This window comes from Aristolochia californica, unplaced genomic scaffold (genome assembly GCF_029961685.1).
Source record: "Aristolochia californica isolate CCGP_79_NKW_82.1479 unplaced genomic scaffold, dmAriCali1.0.hap1 SCAF_5, whole genome shotgun sequence".
Lineage (NCBI taxonomy): Eukaryota > Viridiplantae > Streptophyta > Magnoliopsida > Piperales > Aristolochiaceae > Aristolochia > Aristolochia californica.
The window spans coordinates 1,791,721-1,810,236 of NW_027182214.1; the positions used below are offsets into that span (position 1 = coordinate 1,791,721).

General features: G+C 36.8%; 1 protein-coding gene across 1 annotated transcript in view; it reads left to right on the forward strand.

Annotated features, from left to right (window-relative positions):
* LOC137966443 (uncharacterized) overlaps positions 1-18,516 on the forward strand; it is a 32,459-nt gene that overhangs the window by 9,318 nt on the left and 4,625 nt on the right. The window contains exons 6-16 of the mRNA XM_068813054.1: positions 656-739; positions 5,143-5,350; positions 6,134-6,219; positions 6,476-6,707; positions 6,885-7,008; positions 7,613-7,755; positions 8,154-8,262; positions 10,564-10,606; positions 11,474-11,645; positions 11,795-11,865; positions 12,005-12,098. Coding sequence (XP_068669155.1) covers positions 656-739; positions 5,143-5,350; positions 6,134-6,219; positions 6,476-6,707; positions 6,885-7,008; positions 7,613-7,755; positions 8,154-8,262; positions 10,564-10,606; positions 11,474-11,645; positions 11,795-11,865; positions 12,005-12,098 — 1,366 coding nt within the window. The remainder of the gene's footprint in view (positions 1-655; positions 740-5,142; positions 5,351-6,133; positions 6,220-6,475; positions 6,708-6,884; positions 7,009-7,612; positions 7,756-8,153; positions 8,263-10,563; positions 10,607-11,473; positions 11,646-11,794; positions 11,866-12,004; positions 12,099-18,516) is intronic.

Genomic DNA, 18,516 nt, shown 5'->3' on the forward strand with positions numbered 1-18,516 from the left:
TTTCACTCGTATCTCACTCTATAAACTCCTCAGATTTGGACACAAATTGAAACGTAGGCATATTACATGAAATTTACCCTGATGATACATTATGACATTTATCTGACATGGACAAATATCCAAAATACCCCTGCTTATGTAATTTACAAATTAATATCTTTCTCTTGTTAAGGGCAGTAGATTCCCTAACACCCTCCTTCTCCTGCTCTATTTTCTATACTGTAGTCTGGGATTATGGCCCTCTTAATTCTCTTTTTCTGTTTGATAAATAACACGTCATTAGGAAAGACAGAAAGTAGTTGGTCCTCTTATTATTGAGGGCGATTCTCAAGTCGTGATTAGCTGGTGTTCCTCTTTGTCAGATCCTCCTTGGAGGCACTGGGCTATCTTTCACCAAATCTTTGATATTGTATCTGTTTTAAATTGTTATTGGACTCATGTACCGAGGTTAGCTAATTCTCTATCTGACTCTTTTGTCAAAGATGGAGCCTCCCTCTAATCCCTTGTTGTAAAGGGAGTGCTCCCTTAGCTGGTTTATGTTTCTCTCTCTTGTAATAAAATCTCATTTCAACCAAAAAACAAAAGAAAAGTAGTTACATTGTATGTTTTCCAATTATTCTTGTTTCTCAGGGTTATTTTTTTTTCTTGTGAACAGGAAGGAGTATAAGCAGTTACACAATTTACGTGGTTTTCTCGTCAATGTTCCTTTTGTTGGCTTAACAGCTACTGCTACGGACAAGTAGGCACATGTTAAATTTTATTTCCTTCATATGTTAGGGGACCCATCTTACCCTGAAATTTTGGTGGCATAGGCATTTCTGTTATGCTGCTTTTGGTGCTAAAATATCTTGTAATACAGTAGGGGTGACACTATCACATTTCTTCTCTGGGCTGGCAAGCCAAGGGCATTTCATTAACCTTTTTATTTGCCGCTTTAGTTTTAGTCTCTTTGATGGTTTGCTGCTTTTCTGTAATTTCATATTTGCTGAAGAGTATTTCCAGTAAGTCTTTTTATTTGCTGCTCTTTATGCTTTTTTTTCTTTGTGGTTAATTGGTTGCTGTTTGGCTCATGCAGTAGCTCAGCAAGCAGGTTATTATTCTCAAAAGGCATTAACTACATTGATTATAAAATTTGTTTCAATGATTTATCCATCTCTTCCAGGTGTCATTGATGATTTTGGTCATGAGTTGTTGATGGTCGGGTAATTTAGTACAATTTAGTAAAGTTGAAAGACCTGTGCCTCAGACAAACTTTATGAATAGTAAAGTTTAAAAAACTTTTATCACCAAACTTTACGAGTGGGAAATTTAGATTGCACAATCACAGTATTTAGGTATTAACATTTAATGTTACTAGTTAAAAATTGAAATAATTGTGTAGGTTGGTGATAATAAATTTTGAGATTCACATTCCTGTCATCTATTTTTATCCTTGATTGCAACTTGAAATGAAAGTTTGAATAACCCAGAAGTTTGAAACAATGACTTGATGGAGAAGAGCTTAGGAAATTGATTAGCTATGCATGTCCTTGCTGTTTGAATCCTTTTATCAACTTTAGGAATATCTAATCATAGGCATTAGGACAATTCTGCCCATCACTTGAATAAGAGTTACATTGGAATTATATTATATATCCAGAATTACACTTTCGTTCTTAACATGGTAAATAATTACATGAAAGTGCCTTTTTTTTTACTGAAAAAAGTGCCTGTTATAGTAGATAATTTTGTAAACGTACAATTATAACTCAACTCATCTGTTCGTTGTTTGATTTGGATTTTTAAAGAAGGCATTTAACTTTACTAATTACATAATAGTCGAAGTTTCTTTTTTTTTCTTTTTGAAACAATGGGAAATTTCATTCAGGAAGGAAAGATAGATACAAAATTACAAGTATATGTACAAAAAAAAAAAAAAAAAAAAAAAAAACTGCAAGAGGGTGAAAGACCTATACAAAAATGAAACTAAAAGATAGTCCGTCTATATGGTCAAAGCATTTGATTTGCTAATCCCAAAGCAATTGCATGTTCATTGAATATTGACCTCGATCTACCACTTTTCTTTTAGCATTTTTAAAAGGTCAAGTTCTGTGACAAAGTAGTGCTTCTGAAACTGCACTAGAAATTTGGCTCAGTTGAAACAGGTGTAAATCAATGAGAGAAAATATGCTGAACGCAGATTTCAATTTGCGGTATCTGATTTGCTAAAAGTTTGATTTAATATCTGATTTGAAATCATCATAATGAGGACTAGAATGGACCAGAAAAGACAGAATTTAGGTAGAATAGACAGTTTGACTGTGTAGAACTGATGAGACCTGACAATGATTCAGCTTTGATTTAATATCTGATTTGAAATCAGCATAATGAGGACTAGAATGGACCAGAAAAGGCAGAATTTAGGTAGAATAGACAGTTTGACTATGTAGAATAATGAGACCGGACAATGATTCAGCTTTGATGTAAAATAGATAACAATCCAAAAACTTGTAATTCCTGATTGCTGGAACCACTTTGGACAGAAAATACTTTTAACCTGATGTAAGATATTCATAACACATGCTGTAACCTTTTTCTAAAATAAAAAGTTCTATTTTTAATTTTATTAAATGATCTGGCAAGAAAGCAATAAAAAACAGCAGATGGGATGATAAAAGTTACAGGGAGTCATTTAAAAAAAAAAAAAGTCACAGGGAGTAAGTTTGAGGACTTGAGGAAGAAGAAGAGAAGAAGGAAAGAGAAGAAAAAACAGAGAAAGAGAGGAAAAGAAGAAAGTCTAAGACTTTTGGTTTGTCCTACAATACAGAGATTGACAAAGAGAGGGAAAGAAGAATGTATAGGAGTTTAGGGCTGTCATACAATACAGAAGTGATTGAAAGGAGGGAAAGAAGGAAATATAGGAATTCGGGGCTTTGTACAGTACAGAAATTGACTACCTCTTTTTCCTTTTTTATTGATAGGCTTTCTGGATCACATGCAATTGACTTAAATATCCCTTTGTTAAGTAGATAATTAAGTCACATATCAAAAGACCAATCTACCCCTATATCACTAAATATACATATTTATGCTTATACCATCCCCTCAAGCTAGGACATAAACATAACGCAGACCCAAGTTTGGAACCATTTGGAGAGATGATGCCCTACAAAGTGCCTTGGTAAAAAAATCAGTTTTCTGGTTCAAAAGCATACATAGGAGTAACCTCCTTATTCATGATTTTCTCTCTAAGAAAGTGGTAATCCACTTCAATGTGTTTTGTCCTTGTGAAAGATCGGATTTTTAGCGATATGATTAGCTACTTGATTATTGTAAAGGATTTGCACAGGTTTTCTAGGTAGGAATCCGGAGAAGGTTAATGAGGAATTTAACCAGATTAAATCACGTACCACATGTGCCAATATTTTGCTTTTGTACTTGACCTTGTTACTATAATCTATTTCTTGCTTTTCCATGTCACTGATTACCACCAACAAAGGTACAATTTTTTATCATTGACTTTTTATAGTTTGATGATTCTGCCTAGTTTGCATTCGTAAATCCTCCCATCAGAAGGTCTAGGCCTCTTATATAATGTGCATTCTTCAAATACCATAAGATCCTCTCTTTTGCACCCTTACGTGTATCTGTGGGGCTCTGCATAAATTGACTTGTAACACTAACAAAGGAAATAACATGAGGTCTTGAAAGTGTTAAATAAATTTACTTTCTCCCTTGCCTTCTATACCTACCTAGATCATTGAACAATGACCTTCCATTGTTTTCTATGAACTTGTGATTAAGATACATTAGGGTATCGACTGGCTTGCACCTCAACATCCTTGTGTCTTGAAGTAGATCGAGCTCATATTTTCTTTAGATTAAATAAATTCCTTCATTAAACATGGCAATCTCAATTCCAAGAAAATACCTCAAAGTTCCTTAAGTCTTTAGTGATTAAAGATAGCACTTCAGATTTGCGATTCCCTTTGAGATGCCAATATTGCCCACATAAGTGATTTGGGTAATAATGTGAGAGTTACTCTTTTTCTTGAAAGTTGAATGATCAACTACACCATTTTTCCATCCCAAAATGACTAGCTCCTTTGGAGGCCTATTGCTCAACCTAGAACCAAATACCATCTCTTAACATTTTTCAATGTAGGACTTTTTCCCACTCAACACTCTCCCTTGGTCCAAGCTTACACATAAAGGGACTGATTCGTGGGCACAAACTCCCTTGGAGTGCACAACATACAAACTCCTACCCAAAGGAGCATGCAACATACAAATTCCCAATGGATCACAAATTGGGCTCGGACCACACACATCATGCTCTGATACCACTGTTAGGTTGAGCCAGGTTCCATCCCAAAATGACTAGCCACTTGGAAACCTATGGTTTAACTTTATAATTCAATACAATTTCTTAATATCTCTCAATGGGGGACTTTTTTCCCTCTCAATAGGTGTAAATGTGATTGAACTAAATTTATCAAACCATGCACAATGTGATTGTTTTAGCCTATATATTAGTTTCTTTAACTTATATGCCCGATTCTGCCTCTGAATAGCAAATATTTGTGGTTGTTCCTTATTAAAAGCTTCACTTAAATTGTTGTAAAAAACATTCTCAATGTCAAGTTGGAATAAGGGCCAATCAAAATTAACCATCCTGGCCTCTAATACTCAAATAAAATTAAGTGTAGCCATTGGTAAAAAAGTTTCATTAGTGCGTGTAGTGCAGTGGGGATAGTCTGTTTATAAACACTTTAATTGCTGGAAGACATTCTGGAGAGAGTGAGTTTTGTACTTGTCAGTCTTAATCTTTTTGTTTCTTTAATTTTTTTTTTATGTCAAGGCATCTGCACAATCCAATGTCACCTTGAAATAGATGAAGAAGACTGTTTGTCCACTATCTGAGTCTCAAATTTGCTGCCATGTTATAGTTGATGTTAACTTTTCTTGTTGGTTTTGTTCATGGTCTGCCAGTTTGTTTGTTTCCTCTAAATTAGATACCTACTAATCATTTGCAGCTGTCATTAGTTTGTCATATAGTTTCTCAAAAAAAAAAAAAAAGTTTGTGGTATAGTCTGAAGTTTTTACAAGTTATTTTTAGGACCATCAAGTATTTGATATGGTCTTTTGTCTCCTGTATTCTAGAGTAAGAGCGGACATTATTCAGTCCTTAAAGATGAAAGACCCATACCTTGCCGTTGGTTCATTTGATCGACCAAATCTCTTCTATGGTGTGAAACATTTTGATCGGAGCCATTCATTTACTGAAGAGCTTGTCCAAGAAATCTCAAAATATGTTGCCAATGCTGGTTCAACCATAATATATTGTACAACTGTAAAAGATGCTGAACAGGTGCAAAATGTTTATATGTTAAATATTAACACTTTGCCTTTCCTTGAGATGGCCATTTCTTCTAGCAGCATCGGCATATGCATCATGTCACTATCTTGTGGAGATAGGTCTCATGTTTATCTGTTAGTGAGGAATGATCTTTGCAGGAAATGGGAATCGGATACTTGTTGAGTTCAATATTTGGTTAGGCAATTCAATGTGTTAGTTTTATATAACTGTATTGGTGCTTGATAATTTGTTCTACTGCCAGAAGTTATGAAAGTACCCTCCCAAAAGAGAAATAATTGATGAAAGCTTGCGACTTGGTCAAGGGAAGAGGAGTTTTAATTTTTGAAAGAAGTATACTAAATTTATTTTAGCAGTAACCAACCAAATTTGTAAACACTAGAATTATTTGAGATTTTAGATAAGTCATTCCAATAGCCCCCTTCAATTCATTTAAAAAAACGAAAAAAAAAACTTCAATTAATCAGCAAGCAAAGACAAAGAGAAACAAAAGAAGTGGAATGAAAGAGATTGAACCTAGAAGAGAGTTTGCCTTTTCCAATATAAGGAAAAAAGTTAGACCATTTCTTTCTCTACACCTCATCTTGTCTGTTTTCTCTGATGGTGCTTCTAATGTGGAACTACCTTCCAACGAAATGGCTGTCACGGCTTTCTAGCTGTTTGTAAGGTTTTGCTGGATGAAAACTTGCTGATTTCATATTGTGTCCTATTTCTTATTAGCTTATTGTGAAAGTTATGTTCTTTATCATTTATGAGAATGAGATGCTGCTTTTGCAGATTTTTCAGTCACTTCGAGTAGCTGGTGTTGAGGTTGGAATTTATCATGGCCAAATGGCTGCAAAAGCTCGTGAGGAGTCTCATAGGTTTCCAAATTATCCACTCCCTTTTTGCTTGATAAAGAGAGGGAAGGAGTTTTTGAGAGGATTCCCCTCTTTCCCTGTAGTCCAGTATCTTTCTTTTTTGTTCTTTTTGGAGTATCCAAAATCTTGCTTTTCATTGGCATTATTTTAAACTATTCAAGAAAAACAGAAGTTTTAAAGAATAATGAGGGAGCTGGAGAAGACAGGAGGAAACTTTAAATCTTAAACCTGACCTGCTCTCTACTTGACTGAACTGCAGATCATTCATTAGAGACGAACTACTAGTTATGGTTGCAACTGTAGCTTTTGGAATGGGAATTGATAAACCAAACATACGATGTGTGATTCACTATGGCTGCCCAAAGAGTCTTGAGTCCTATTACCAGGAGAGTGGCAGATGTGGCAGAGATGGCATATCTTCTATCTGTTGGCTTTATTATACACGAAGTGATTTTGCTAAAGCTGATTTCTATCTTTCGGAATCTCAATCTGTATGAACTTGCTCAATTCTGGTGCTTTCGTTTGGAAATATTTGGTGCAAAATCATTTGTTCCAATGATTTTATCATGACATGACTTTTAAAAGAATGTAATCATTACATGATGTTTGGGATATCTGTATGTTTTCTAAATCCTTTTTAAAGGAAGTGCATTATCATTTTTTACCAGAAAACGCATAGAGAGGCTATTATGGAATCTCTGATGGCGGCACAAAGGTATTGTTCGTTGGCAACTTGTCGCCGAAAATCCTTGCTAGAGTATTTTGGGGAGCAAGTCGCATTCACTAATTGCGGTTTGTCCTGCTCCTGAAGTCTATTTTGCTTACTTTCAGACATCTTACTTGCTAATACTCTTGCAAAAGTTTTAATTATGTCTGTTTTTGGAAAGTAGATAATGTGTTTGCATTTATAGACAGGGAAGCTTACAAAGAATAATGCAAGAAAAGTCAAGTAGCTAACAAAGCAAACAAAAACACTTGCTTGCTGATGGCTGCACTCTGTTGGAGAATAAAATGAAATAGAAAAATTAATAACAAAATGAAAAAATAACAATAAAAGATGCAAGAAAGAAGCTTATACGCTTGCCGATGGAAACCACTGATGAACTAATTGTAATTGTCTCTAGATGCACCAAATTAAGACAGTGTATACACATCTGAATTCATGTTTCTTTTGGTATCTCATCTTTCTGTTTCTTTCAGTGCATGCTTTGAAGCCTCCCTTGCATACTTACTCATCCCTGAGCTGTAGTAGCTCAACTAATTCAAAATAATGGTCCTGGATAACATAAAAATTGCATGCATTACGTGATAGTTTCTTATGGTTTTGTTATTCTTGTGGATCTCTAGAGTTTCCCTGTTTCCTTGTTGCTGATGTTGGATGAATTTGAACCTACAGGTAATTGTGATAACTGTACCAGCAGCAACAAGGCAAGAGAAAGAGACATGTCCAAAGAGGCCTTTCTGCTGTTGTCATGTATACAATCATGTGGAGGTCGCTGGGGCCTCAACATGCCTATCGACGTTCTCCGTGGGTCTCGTGTAAGCTGTTTGTGGATTCTTTCTAGGGATTTTTCTTATTAAATCATTAGTCTGAGACAGGACCTATATTCCTTTATCCTTCATCTACCCTTGAACTACTTGTGAGGAGGTCATTAATTCTATCGAGTTCAAGTTTCACTATGAAGTTCTGTGCAAAGAGATTTCTCATTATTTCGATGCTGAAAATTTTTAAGTTGAAATCAATATAATAAAAATTTCTGAAAAAAGTAAGAGAAGAGAGAGAAAGAGAGAAGAGTGAGAGAAAGGCTCAATAAGGAGCTGCATTGGGGGTCGTGCATGACCCCTAACCTAGTAATGGCTCTCAAGTTGAATTTTTATGTTAGTTTAATTTTAAAAAGTCAAGAAATTTTTTAATACTAGTTTATGCAATGTTGCAGTCAAGGAAGATTCTTGATAACCATTATGACAAACTTCAGTTGCATGGGCTTGGAAAAGAACATTCATCAAATTGGTGGAAAGCACTTGGTGATCAACTCATAATTCATGGTATTGTGTAGACAATAACATAGGTTCTATTGTTGATTCCTTAAATAATGTTGTTTTTAAGAATTTTATTACAGTGTTTGATATTAGTTGCTTGGCTCCAATGTGATGCAGTCACACAACTACGGTTTCTGGATTTGTTGACATGGTGTAACCCATGGCTCATCGTGATGTCAACATGTGTTGTCCTAGTATACATTAACCACATAGGATAAAGATATCTATTTGGTTCTTTTCTAAAACTAGGCAAAAAGTGATGATATGTAGCTAAATGAGTTTTTGAAGAACTAATTTTTTTTTTTTGAGTCAAAGATATTTACTTGTTGTAATGCAGTTACAGAATTTTTTATTTTCCAAAACCTGAGTCCTACATCAATGTTAGTCATTAAACTAATGGAATCTTCATTTGTTAGGTTCATATTACGTTTTTTTTTAGTATTACTTTTATATGAAGGAGCACAAGTTTTCCTTATTAATAAAAAAGAAAAAAGATTTTCTCAAAAAAATAAAAAACCAAAAGGAAAAAGATTCAAGATATCTTATCTGAAGGAGCACAATAGTTTCCTTATTACAAACTATGAGATTCTAGCCAAAAGAAGGTACTAATCTAAGGGAAGCTCTTTACGTGTAACAAGGTGTTGCATGCTTGCACCACCCATGGCCAGCAGATTGTCAAAGAGATTGATGACAATAGTCTTCCTTACTAACAATCTACTCACTTTATCTGTTTGTGATCATGAAAATCGGTGTCAATATGTTGCTGGAGTTTTAGACAGAAAAGGAGGAGAAAGAAAGAAAAAGAGAAGAGTTATGTGAGAAAGGAAAGAGAAGGGGCTGTCCATTGGTCTTTAAATGACCAGCAAACTTCCTTGAGTTGTCTCTAGTAGTAAATGTTTCAATGCAGAAAAGAAGGATTGCATTACTTGTAAACAGAAAATAAATAGGACTAAAAGCTAATGAGTTTGACACAATAGCTAATATGGAAAACAAAACACTAACACTAAATATATCTGCTAAATAACTTGTAAGTATATAAAAGAGGGTGTAAGCAGATCATGGTGGGAAGTGAGAGCATGAAGGAGCGAGAGCGAGAGAGGGAGTGAGAGAGAGGAAGAAGAAGGGAGTGTGGAAGGGAGTGACAAGTGACATTGTAGGGAAGCAAAAGAACGAGAGTGTGAGAAGGAGCAAGGGAGAGGGAGAGAGAGAGGGAGAGAAAAGGTGTGGGCAGGATCGCCTGAGGGAAGGGGAATGAAGGAGCAATGTAGAGGGAAGGAGAAGACGATGATGATGAACGAGTTGAGGATATTGAGATTAATGAAGGACTTGTTTTGCAAACATCAATTGATGAAGCAATGCTGAGACTGAGACGTGGCAACATCAACTTCACCTTCAAAGCGTCAATCAGTGGATCATCCAGCAAGAGGAGAAGTACAGTGCCTGGACGCTTTTTCAGAGCAAGGCTTTACATTTTGCTTCTTATGCCTGTCTGTTGGACACAACGAACTCTACCACTGCTGAACTTCAAGCTTTGAGACATGGCCTGAAGATTTTTGGAGACCATTTCTAGGGCATGTTGTTTGTGGAACACGAATCGGTTATCATCAGTTGGTGCTCGGGGAAGAAAGACCCACCTTGGTGTATGTGGCCTTGTTTGTTTGAAACTCAGGACCTTTTTTCCCCTGTTTGTTCTTCTTCTCATGTTTTTAGATCCACAAACTGTTTTGTTGACTCCTTGGCTAAAGTGGGGGTCACCCTCTAATCCCTCATTATCAGGCCCTCCTCCTCTTATGTCTATTTGTATTCCTTAGGATTAATAAAATGCGCTCCTAAAGAAAAACAGTTACCTCTAACACTAGTTTGACAAGAATACTACTTTCAAAGTAGTTTTATTAATTCTTAACAGGATCACTATGTTCGGTTGATAGGAATAAATTTGTTCAAGTAATGATCAGAAGGCTATATATGATGATAATCACATTTTCTCATTAGGAAAAAAAGTTGCCTTTTCTCTTTATGAACATTCACCAAGTTATGGAAAATGATAGTAATGTTGTTGACTATCCCTATAGCAAGAAGATGGCAGTTAATAGAAACTGACCTGTCAAATGGTGGAAGAAGTCCATTTTTAAAAAGAAAGAAAAAACATGGTGGAAGAAGTCCAGAAAATATAATGGTTGTCTTTCATAAAGCATGCTTCATCACTCCTACTCTTAAAAATTACCCACATATTTTGTGCTTGACCATTTGTCTCAAGTATTCTGCATGTCTGTTTAGTTCAACACTGAAAGTTTGCAATTTTCGCAGGTTACCTGATTGAAACTGTCAACGATTTATATAGAACTGTAAGGTAACACTGATTACTGAATATTTTTCATCAGTTTAAGATTTACTACATATTTGTTTTGATACATAAAAATCCCATGTATATAAAGCACAATAGTCTGTAATTGTTGGAAAATTACCTTCAAGTAATTTGGTTGGCCAGGCTCCAAATAAAATTGGTGTTGTCTAAACCTTGATCCCAAACTAGGCATTAAAAATGAGCAGAATATGTCAAATTGACATTATTTAAACCATTAATTAGACGGATGGTTTGCCATTGAACTTGCTTAATGATAGAGAAGGAGACACCTCCATCAGTGTGTGTAAAGAGTGATGTTACTCAAGTTTTGGGCTTAATATTGAGCAAATGTAAGAGGCAAAACTACCCATGAATGGACAGTTCAAATGAGTTAAAACTTATTATGGTGGGAAATTGACTTGCGCTTTTGGCTCAATGGTCATATTGGGGGTTTTTAGTGTGAGTTATTGGGTTCAGGTCTCACTGGGGCATGGGGTAAGTAGGTACATGTATGTGTATAATCAACATTCAAAAAAAGAAGAAAAAAAACTTGGTGGAGTAATTCTTATCAGTGAACAGTCTACATAATGCCATGCTGATGTGTAGAACGTAGCACACAACCTCGTTTAGTTTGGTTCACATTAATTTATGTGGAGCCCGATAAATTAAATTAATTTTAGATAATACGAAGTGAATACTAAGATTTTGTGGGACCAAATCAAATTATGTCTAGCACAGATTTTGTGAGCTGAAGCTTCATAACTTCTTGATGAATTCTGTGTGAGTGGTAAATTCCTTGAAGATAATTGTTATTTTACAACTGATATGCCTGGAAAATGTATGATAAATAGTATTTTATTTTCGCACTCTCAGAGTCAGCTCATCTGGAGCAGAATTTCTTCGTGCTTCAAGCACTGCCTATTATCCACCGCTGGTATTGCCAGTGACCGGTGAAATGGCTGATGAAGTGGAGCAAATTGCACATCATAAAGTCCAAGGAGATGTTCAAAATTTGCCTTCTGTAGAATGCAAAGAATTTTCTGAGGTTGACTTCAGCTTACAGTTTTATGTTATGTAACCTATATTTCCAGGATGAAAGCATCATAATCTGTACTGTCCCTTCTACTTTTAATATGCACAGTTAAACATTGTTTATCTAATCTTTTGTACCTGGTTGATGTATCTTTGTTACAGGCTGAGGCAAAGCTTTATCAAATTCTTTTAGATTTGAGAGGGAAACTTGCTAGAAGTACTGGAACAGCTCCGTAAGTTAATTACTCAGGAGGTGGATTCTTTTTTAATGATGTTTCTACTTGCTCTTGTTAGCTGGGAAGAAGGTTCTCTTGCTTTAATAGTAAGGTTCTTTTTCTTAGGGTTGTTCTCCGACTATACTCTGTCATACAGGTATGCTGTATGTGGTGACCAGACAATAAAAAAGATAGCAAAGATAAGACCATCTACCAAAGCTAGATTGGCCAACATTGATGGTGTTAATCAGGTATTTTTGATAGGTTAGATTGTAGTATTTTACATAATTTTCTTTCTTCCATTCTTTTTCCTTTGAAAATTGAGAAACTTTATAATGTACAATAGAGAATACAAAGGGAGAGGAGAGAAAGGACCTCAAAGGTGCATGTTTCTATGGCAACATTCTCCACCTTGTTTCTTGAAGTTTTCTCTCATTTCCTTGTGTTTTGAAACTCTTTGGCTACATCATGTAAATTTCTTCCTCCAAATCACCATGAAGAAAGACTGTCTATACATCCAACTGCTCTAAGTGCAAGTTTTCATTTGCCACTAGTCCAAGCATTCTTCTAATAGTAGTCAATTTCACTACTAGAGAGAATCCCAATGTAGTCAATGTCTTCTTTTTGTCGAAAGCCTTTTACCACCAGTCTTGCCTTATACCACTTGTTGCCATCATGTTCGTCTTTTATTCGGTACGCCCATTTATTCTGCAAGGCATTCTTACCTTTTGGTAACTCAGTCAGCTGCCATGTCTGATTGGATAACAGTGAATCCATCTCGTCCTTCATGGCCAACTCCCACTTGATTGATCCATCAACTTGCACGACTTCCTCATAACTCTTTGGTTCACCTTTATCAGTCAATAAAATATAATTCAGTGCAAGGGAGTACCTCTGTAGTGGTCTGCTAGTTCTGGCAGATCTTCTAAGTTTAGTCACAGGAATGTCTTGATTTACTTCTGGGGGTATGTTTTCCTGGTCATCCTGAGCAATATTCTCCATCTCAATAACTGTAAGATCTCTCAATTGAATCACTTCAGACTTCTTGGCTTCATCACTTGTACTCTCAGACTCTGTTCTCAACCTGTCTTTATACATGGCACCTTCATTGAAGATCACATCCTTACTCTTAATAACCTTACGACTTTGGTCATCCCAGAAGCGATAACCAAACTCGGTACCACCATGGCCAATAAAGAAACATATTTTATATTTAGCATCAAGTTTATTTCTAACAGCAGAATCAATATGAATATAAGAAACACAACCAAAAACTTTCAAGAAAGAAAGGTTTACCTCTTTGCCGTTTCAGGCCTCTTCTGGTATTTTGCAATCCAATGGTGTTGAGGGACCTCTGTTGATCAAATAGGCAGCGGTACTAATAGCTTCAGACCAAAACATCTTTGGCAATCCCACATGCAATCTAATGCTCCTAGCACGCTCGTTCAAAGTTATGTTCATCCTCTCAGCCACACCATTCTATTGAGGTTTTCCAGGAACGGTCTTCTTCATCTTGATTCCATTATCAACACAATACCGCTTGAATTCATCATCTATGTATTCTCCCCCATTATTTGACTGTAGACACTTCACCTTTAAATCTGTCTCATTCTCAACCATTGTTCTCCATCTCTTGAAGGTATCAAAGACATCAGATTTGTTTTTCAGGAAATAAATCCATACCTTTTTTGTTTGCATCATCAATAAATGTCACATAATAGTTAGAACCACCAAGGGAAGTAATAGTTGAAGGCCCCCACAAATCTGTGTGAACTAACTCCAACTTTTTTTGTCTTTTGCTCTTTTCTAGCTTTAGAATAGCCAACCCTTTTCTGCATATCGAAAAATACAACCTTCACACAAACTGTTGTTTACAGTTTTTAACCTTGGTAGCTTCCCTTTGGACTGAAGCACTTTCATTCCCTTCTCACTCATGTGACTGAGCCTATAATCCCACAAGTCACAATCAGTAACAACATCAACAACTGCAACCATGTCTCTGCAACTGGAAGTGATGTAAAGAGTTCCAGTTTTAATTCCTCGTGCAACAACCATGGCTCCCTTAGTGACTCTAGGCAACACCATTAAAAATCACATTATGACCTTCATCATCAAACTGCCCTACTGAAATCAGATTACGCATCAATTTTGGTACATGTCTCACCTTGTGAATTTTTCACATTGACCCGTTTGACATTACCAATACCAACAATATTCAAAGGTTTTCCATCAGCAAGATACACCTTTCCGTGATCTCCAACAACATAAATCTCCATGATCTCACGATGTGCAGTGGTGTGAAAAGAAGTTCCTGAATCTAACACCCACGAGTCAATAGGGCTATCAACCGACAAGAGTAAAGCATCTTGTACTTCTTCAGTCACTGCATTTGCAGCATCGTTTTTCTTTTCATCCTTCTTCGGTGCTCTATAATTCTTCTTTATGTGACCAGACTTGCCACAATTCCAGCACTCCACATTCCTTTCAAATTTGGACTTGCTTCTTCCATTCCTTGACTTCCCTCTACCGTTGCCCTTGTTGGAATTCCTCTCGAAGTTTCTGCCCCTAGTATCGACACTTAGGGCAGAATTAGATGTTGACGATTCTCCAGAGTCCTTTTTACGCACTTCCTCCGCAAGAATGGTATCCCAAACATCATTAAAAATCAACTTCCCGTTGCCTACAAAGTTGCAGACCGCAACCCTCATAGGCTCCCAACAATTTGGTAGAGATGCCAAAAGAATTAAAGCACGAACCTCATCATCAAATTTAATTTGAATGGAGGTCAATTGATTGACAATCATGTTAAACTCGTTCAAATGCGATGCCACTAATGTATTTTCTGTCATCTTTAAATTGAAGAGTTTTTTCATGAGATGTACCTTATTATTTGCGGAAGGCTTCTCATACATGTCGGACAAAATCTTCATCATCCCCGCTATGGTTTTCTCCGATACCACGTTGTGAGCAACATTCTTTGACAGTGTTAACCGGACTACTCCCAACACTTGTCTATCGAGGAGATTCCATTCATCATCTTTCATACCTTCTGGTTTCATATCCAGAAGTGGTGTGTGCAGTTTTTTACTGTACAAATAATCTTCGATCTGCATCCTCCAGAATGCAAAATCCATACCATCGAAATTGTTGATTCCAAGTGATGATCCTTCTCTGCCAGCCATTGCTCTTAATCACGAACCAAAGCTCTGATACCACTTGTTAGGAATTAGACACCCTAATTCCAAACTAATGAGAGCAATAATAATAATCGCGGAAGAAAGGAAAAGCAAGCACGAAAAACAACAAGATTTATACAGGTTCGCCTCAAGGTGAGACTACGTCTTGTCTTCCGCCGCTGCAGTAACCCACTATAAAAATGAAAAAGTTTACAAGAGAAATCACACACACTTACAGGTGTTTTCTCTAACCTCTCTTAGGCTACAACTCCAACTCTTTCTCAGTGATGATAAAACCCTACTAGTGGCGCCCCTTGATCCGCGTACTGACTCAATGTAGGGCATTGATTAGGCTCCACAACTTAACTCAACCATCATAAGTTCACCTATTGTAGTCCTTCCAAACTTGGTAGGAGATAAAAACATTGGAAGGATTTCAAATTTCTATGGCCACCTCTTACCCATGGGGAAAGCCTTAAATTCAAGCATACCAGGGGTAGTTCTTGTGGAAGCTCAGGGCTTGCCAGTGGAGACTGGTGGAGGAGCTATTTGGGACTCTATACAATAGAATAGTCACATCCTTTATATTTCTATCTCACCATTTTGTGTTTTTACTGTTTTACTGCAATCAGCTATAGTACTTGCTGCAATCAGCTACAATAGAATAGTCACATCCTCTATTGTACTACCCGAAATCTTATCCGTGACCTACTATAAATATGTTATCCTCACACATTGTGAGGATCATCTTGGCCTCAAATCTTTCGCATAGCTAATATCCTTCTTGTTTCTTCTGAACCTTTTGGCTTGTCTGGTGCTACAGTGTCTGAGGTTCTATTCAGCATGCTTCTCTGCCCTGATAGTTGAAGGAGATTTTTAGAGGTTATCATTTAGGTATTGACAAAGTACAATCCATTGGGAAGATTTCTTTTTGTACTTTATTTAAATAATGGCTACCTCTAGTAGCTAAAACATTTCTGGGGGCGAATACCTATATGTGCTATTGGGTTGGAAGGTGTTAATAAGCATCTTGTTGTAGGCACATCTTTTCCTATTTAATTTACCATCTTGTTGTTGTGTATTTCCCTCTTGAAGTAAAACTTTTTCCTTATTTGAAGAGTTTCTCTTAATGAAATCTCATTTTTCACTGATTTAAAAAAAAAATGAGGGAGACAATAACACAACCCCAACTCTTGCAACAATGAACCAAGTTTCTCAGGAGAGGACATTGATGGAAAATGTGACAGAGCCACTGTGTTTAAGGTTTACCAAAATTGGAAGACCTTTTAATAAATCTCAAGAAAAAGGACACAAAACTATAAATCAGATCATAGCCTTAAAATTTTCAGTAATTTCCAACGACAAAATGGACAAGGAAATCTTGAATTGAAAAATAGCTATCCACCAGATTCCAGTGCTTAGGAGATGCTTCACAGATAGTTCAAATTAATATCAGATCACTGTTTGTCAACATGTTGTCATTAGGTTAGTCCTTCCATGGTGTATTATCAACCATTAATCTTCAATATGGAAGAGCTTGTATAGTCTTAAACAAGCTCCAAAACAGTGGTATAAGAAGTTTGACACTTTTATGAGTAGTAATGGTTTCTTGAGGTGCTAGGCAGATCATTGTGGTTATGTGAAGAAGCTTGATAACTCCTATATCATTCTACTGCTATATGTTGATGACATGTTGATAGCAAGTGCTTGCAAACAGGAAATAGAAAAGTTGAAAAAGGGAGTTGTCCAAGAAGTTTGCAATGAAGGATTTGGGTGTTGCAAAACAAATCCTTGGGATGAGGATTACTAGGGACTTGATGTCTTGAAATTGTCACAAGAAGCATATGTGAAGAAGGTGCTGAGTAGATTCAACATGAATGATGCAAAACCTGTAAGTACTCCTTTGGCTAGTCACTTTAAGCCATCTAAGGAGTAGTCACCTTCTACAGAGCAGGAGCAAGCCAACATGGCCAATGTGCCTTATGCTTCGGCTATTGACAATCTCATGTATGCCATGGTGTGCACTAGACCAGACATAGCTCATGCAGTGGGAGTTGTGAGCAAATATATGAGTAATCTAGGTAAGCAACATTGGGAAGCAGCGAAGTGAATTCTCAGGTATTTGAGAGGCACTACAAACCCAGCCTTATGTTTCAGAAAGTCAGACTTGGGATTACAGGGTTATGTAGATTCTAACATGGCTGGAGACATTGATGGCAGGAAGAGTATTGCTGGATATGTATACACATTGGGTGGTACAACAATTAGTTGGGTCTCTAAGTTGCAGAAGATAGTTTCTCTTTCCACTTCTGAGGCAGAATATGTTGTTGTGACCGAAGCCAGCAAAGAGATGGTATGGTTGCAGTCTTTCTGGGAAAAATTAGGTCTCAAGCATGGGAAGAATGTGTTGTATAGTGACAGTCAAAGTCCTATTCATTTAACAAAAAATCATGTTTATCATGCCAGAACAAAGCACATACAGGTGCGTTATCACTTCATCAGATCGGCTCTGGAGGATGGAGTCTTAGCACTTGAGAAGATTTAAGGAAGTCAGAATCTGGCTAATATGTTGACAAAGACTGTTACGATTAAGAAACTGAAGTTGTGTGCAACTTCAATTGGACTTCTCTCTGAGGATTGAGAAGTTGTTGCCGCTGCAAAGGAGATATTGATGATGGATTAGTCTCCAAGTGGGAGATTGTTAAGTTGTGGAGCCTAATCAACGCCCTACGCTGAGTCGGTATGCGGATTGAGGGGCGTCACTATTTGGGTTTTATCTTCACCGAGAAGGAGCTGGAGTTGTAGCCCGAGAGAGGTTAGAGAAAACACCTATAAGTGTGTGCGATTTCTCTTGTAAATTATTTCATCTTTATAGTGGATTACTGTAGCGGCGGAAGACAGGACATAGTCTCACCTTGAGGTGAACCTGTATAAATCGTGTTGTTTTTCGTGTTTGCTTTTCCTTTCTTCTGCGATTATTATTATTGCTCTCGTTAGTTTGGAATTAGGGCTTCTAATTCATAACAGGTTGGGAGTAGGACTATTATTTGTGTTAGGAAGGTGCTTCATCATATATTTTTCCGGGCTTGCAAGTTTATCAAGCTGAGCTATTTGTCCTGTTCTATTGTTTGGGAAGACCGGAGATCTATGGTATCTTCCTCAGGTTCGAGATGGGACTTCTCCTTTGATAGGCTCCCCTTGGAGTTAGTTTGCTGAAGTTCAACTTTGAGAACAACTCTCATTGTAAACCACCTTGGGAAGAAAGAGAGGTGGAGGTGGGTGAGGGGATTTGGATGTTAGGTTTTCACTTGGTATATGCTCCACCATGGGGCCTTTGCTGAGGTGTTATCTATTAGTGGGAATAATCCCAAATTGATAAATCTTAAGAAGTATTTTTGGTTTATAAGGTTGAGGAATAAACCTCCTAAGTGGCTAGTCATTTTGGGATGGAATCGGGTTCAGTCTTAACATGGTATTAGAGCAGGTCTGCCTG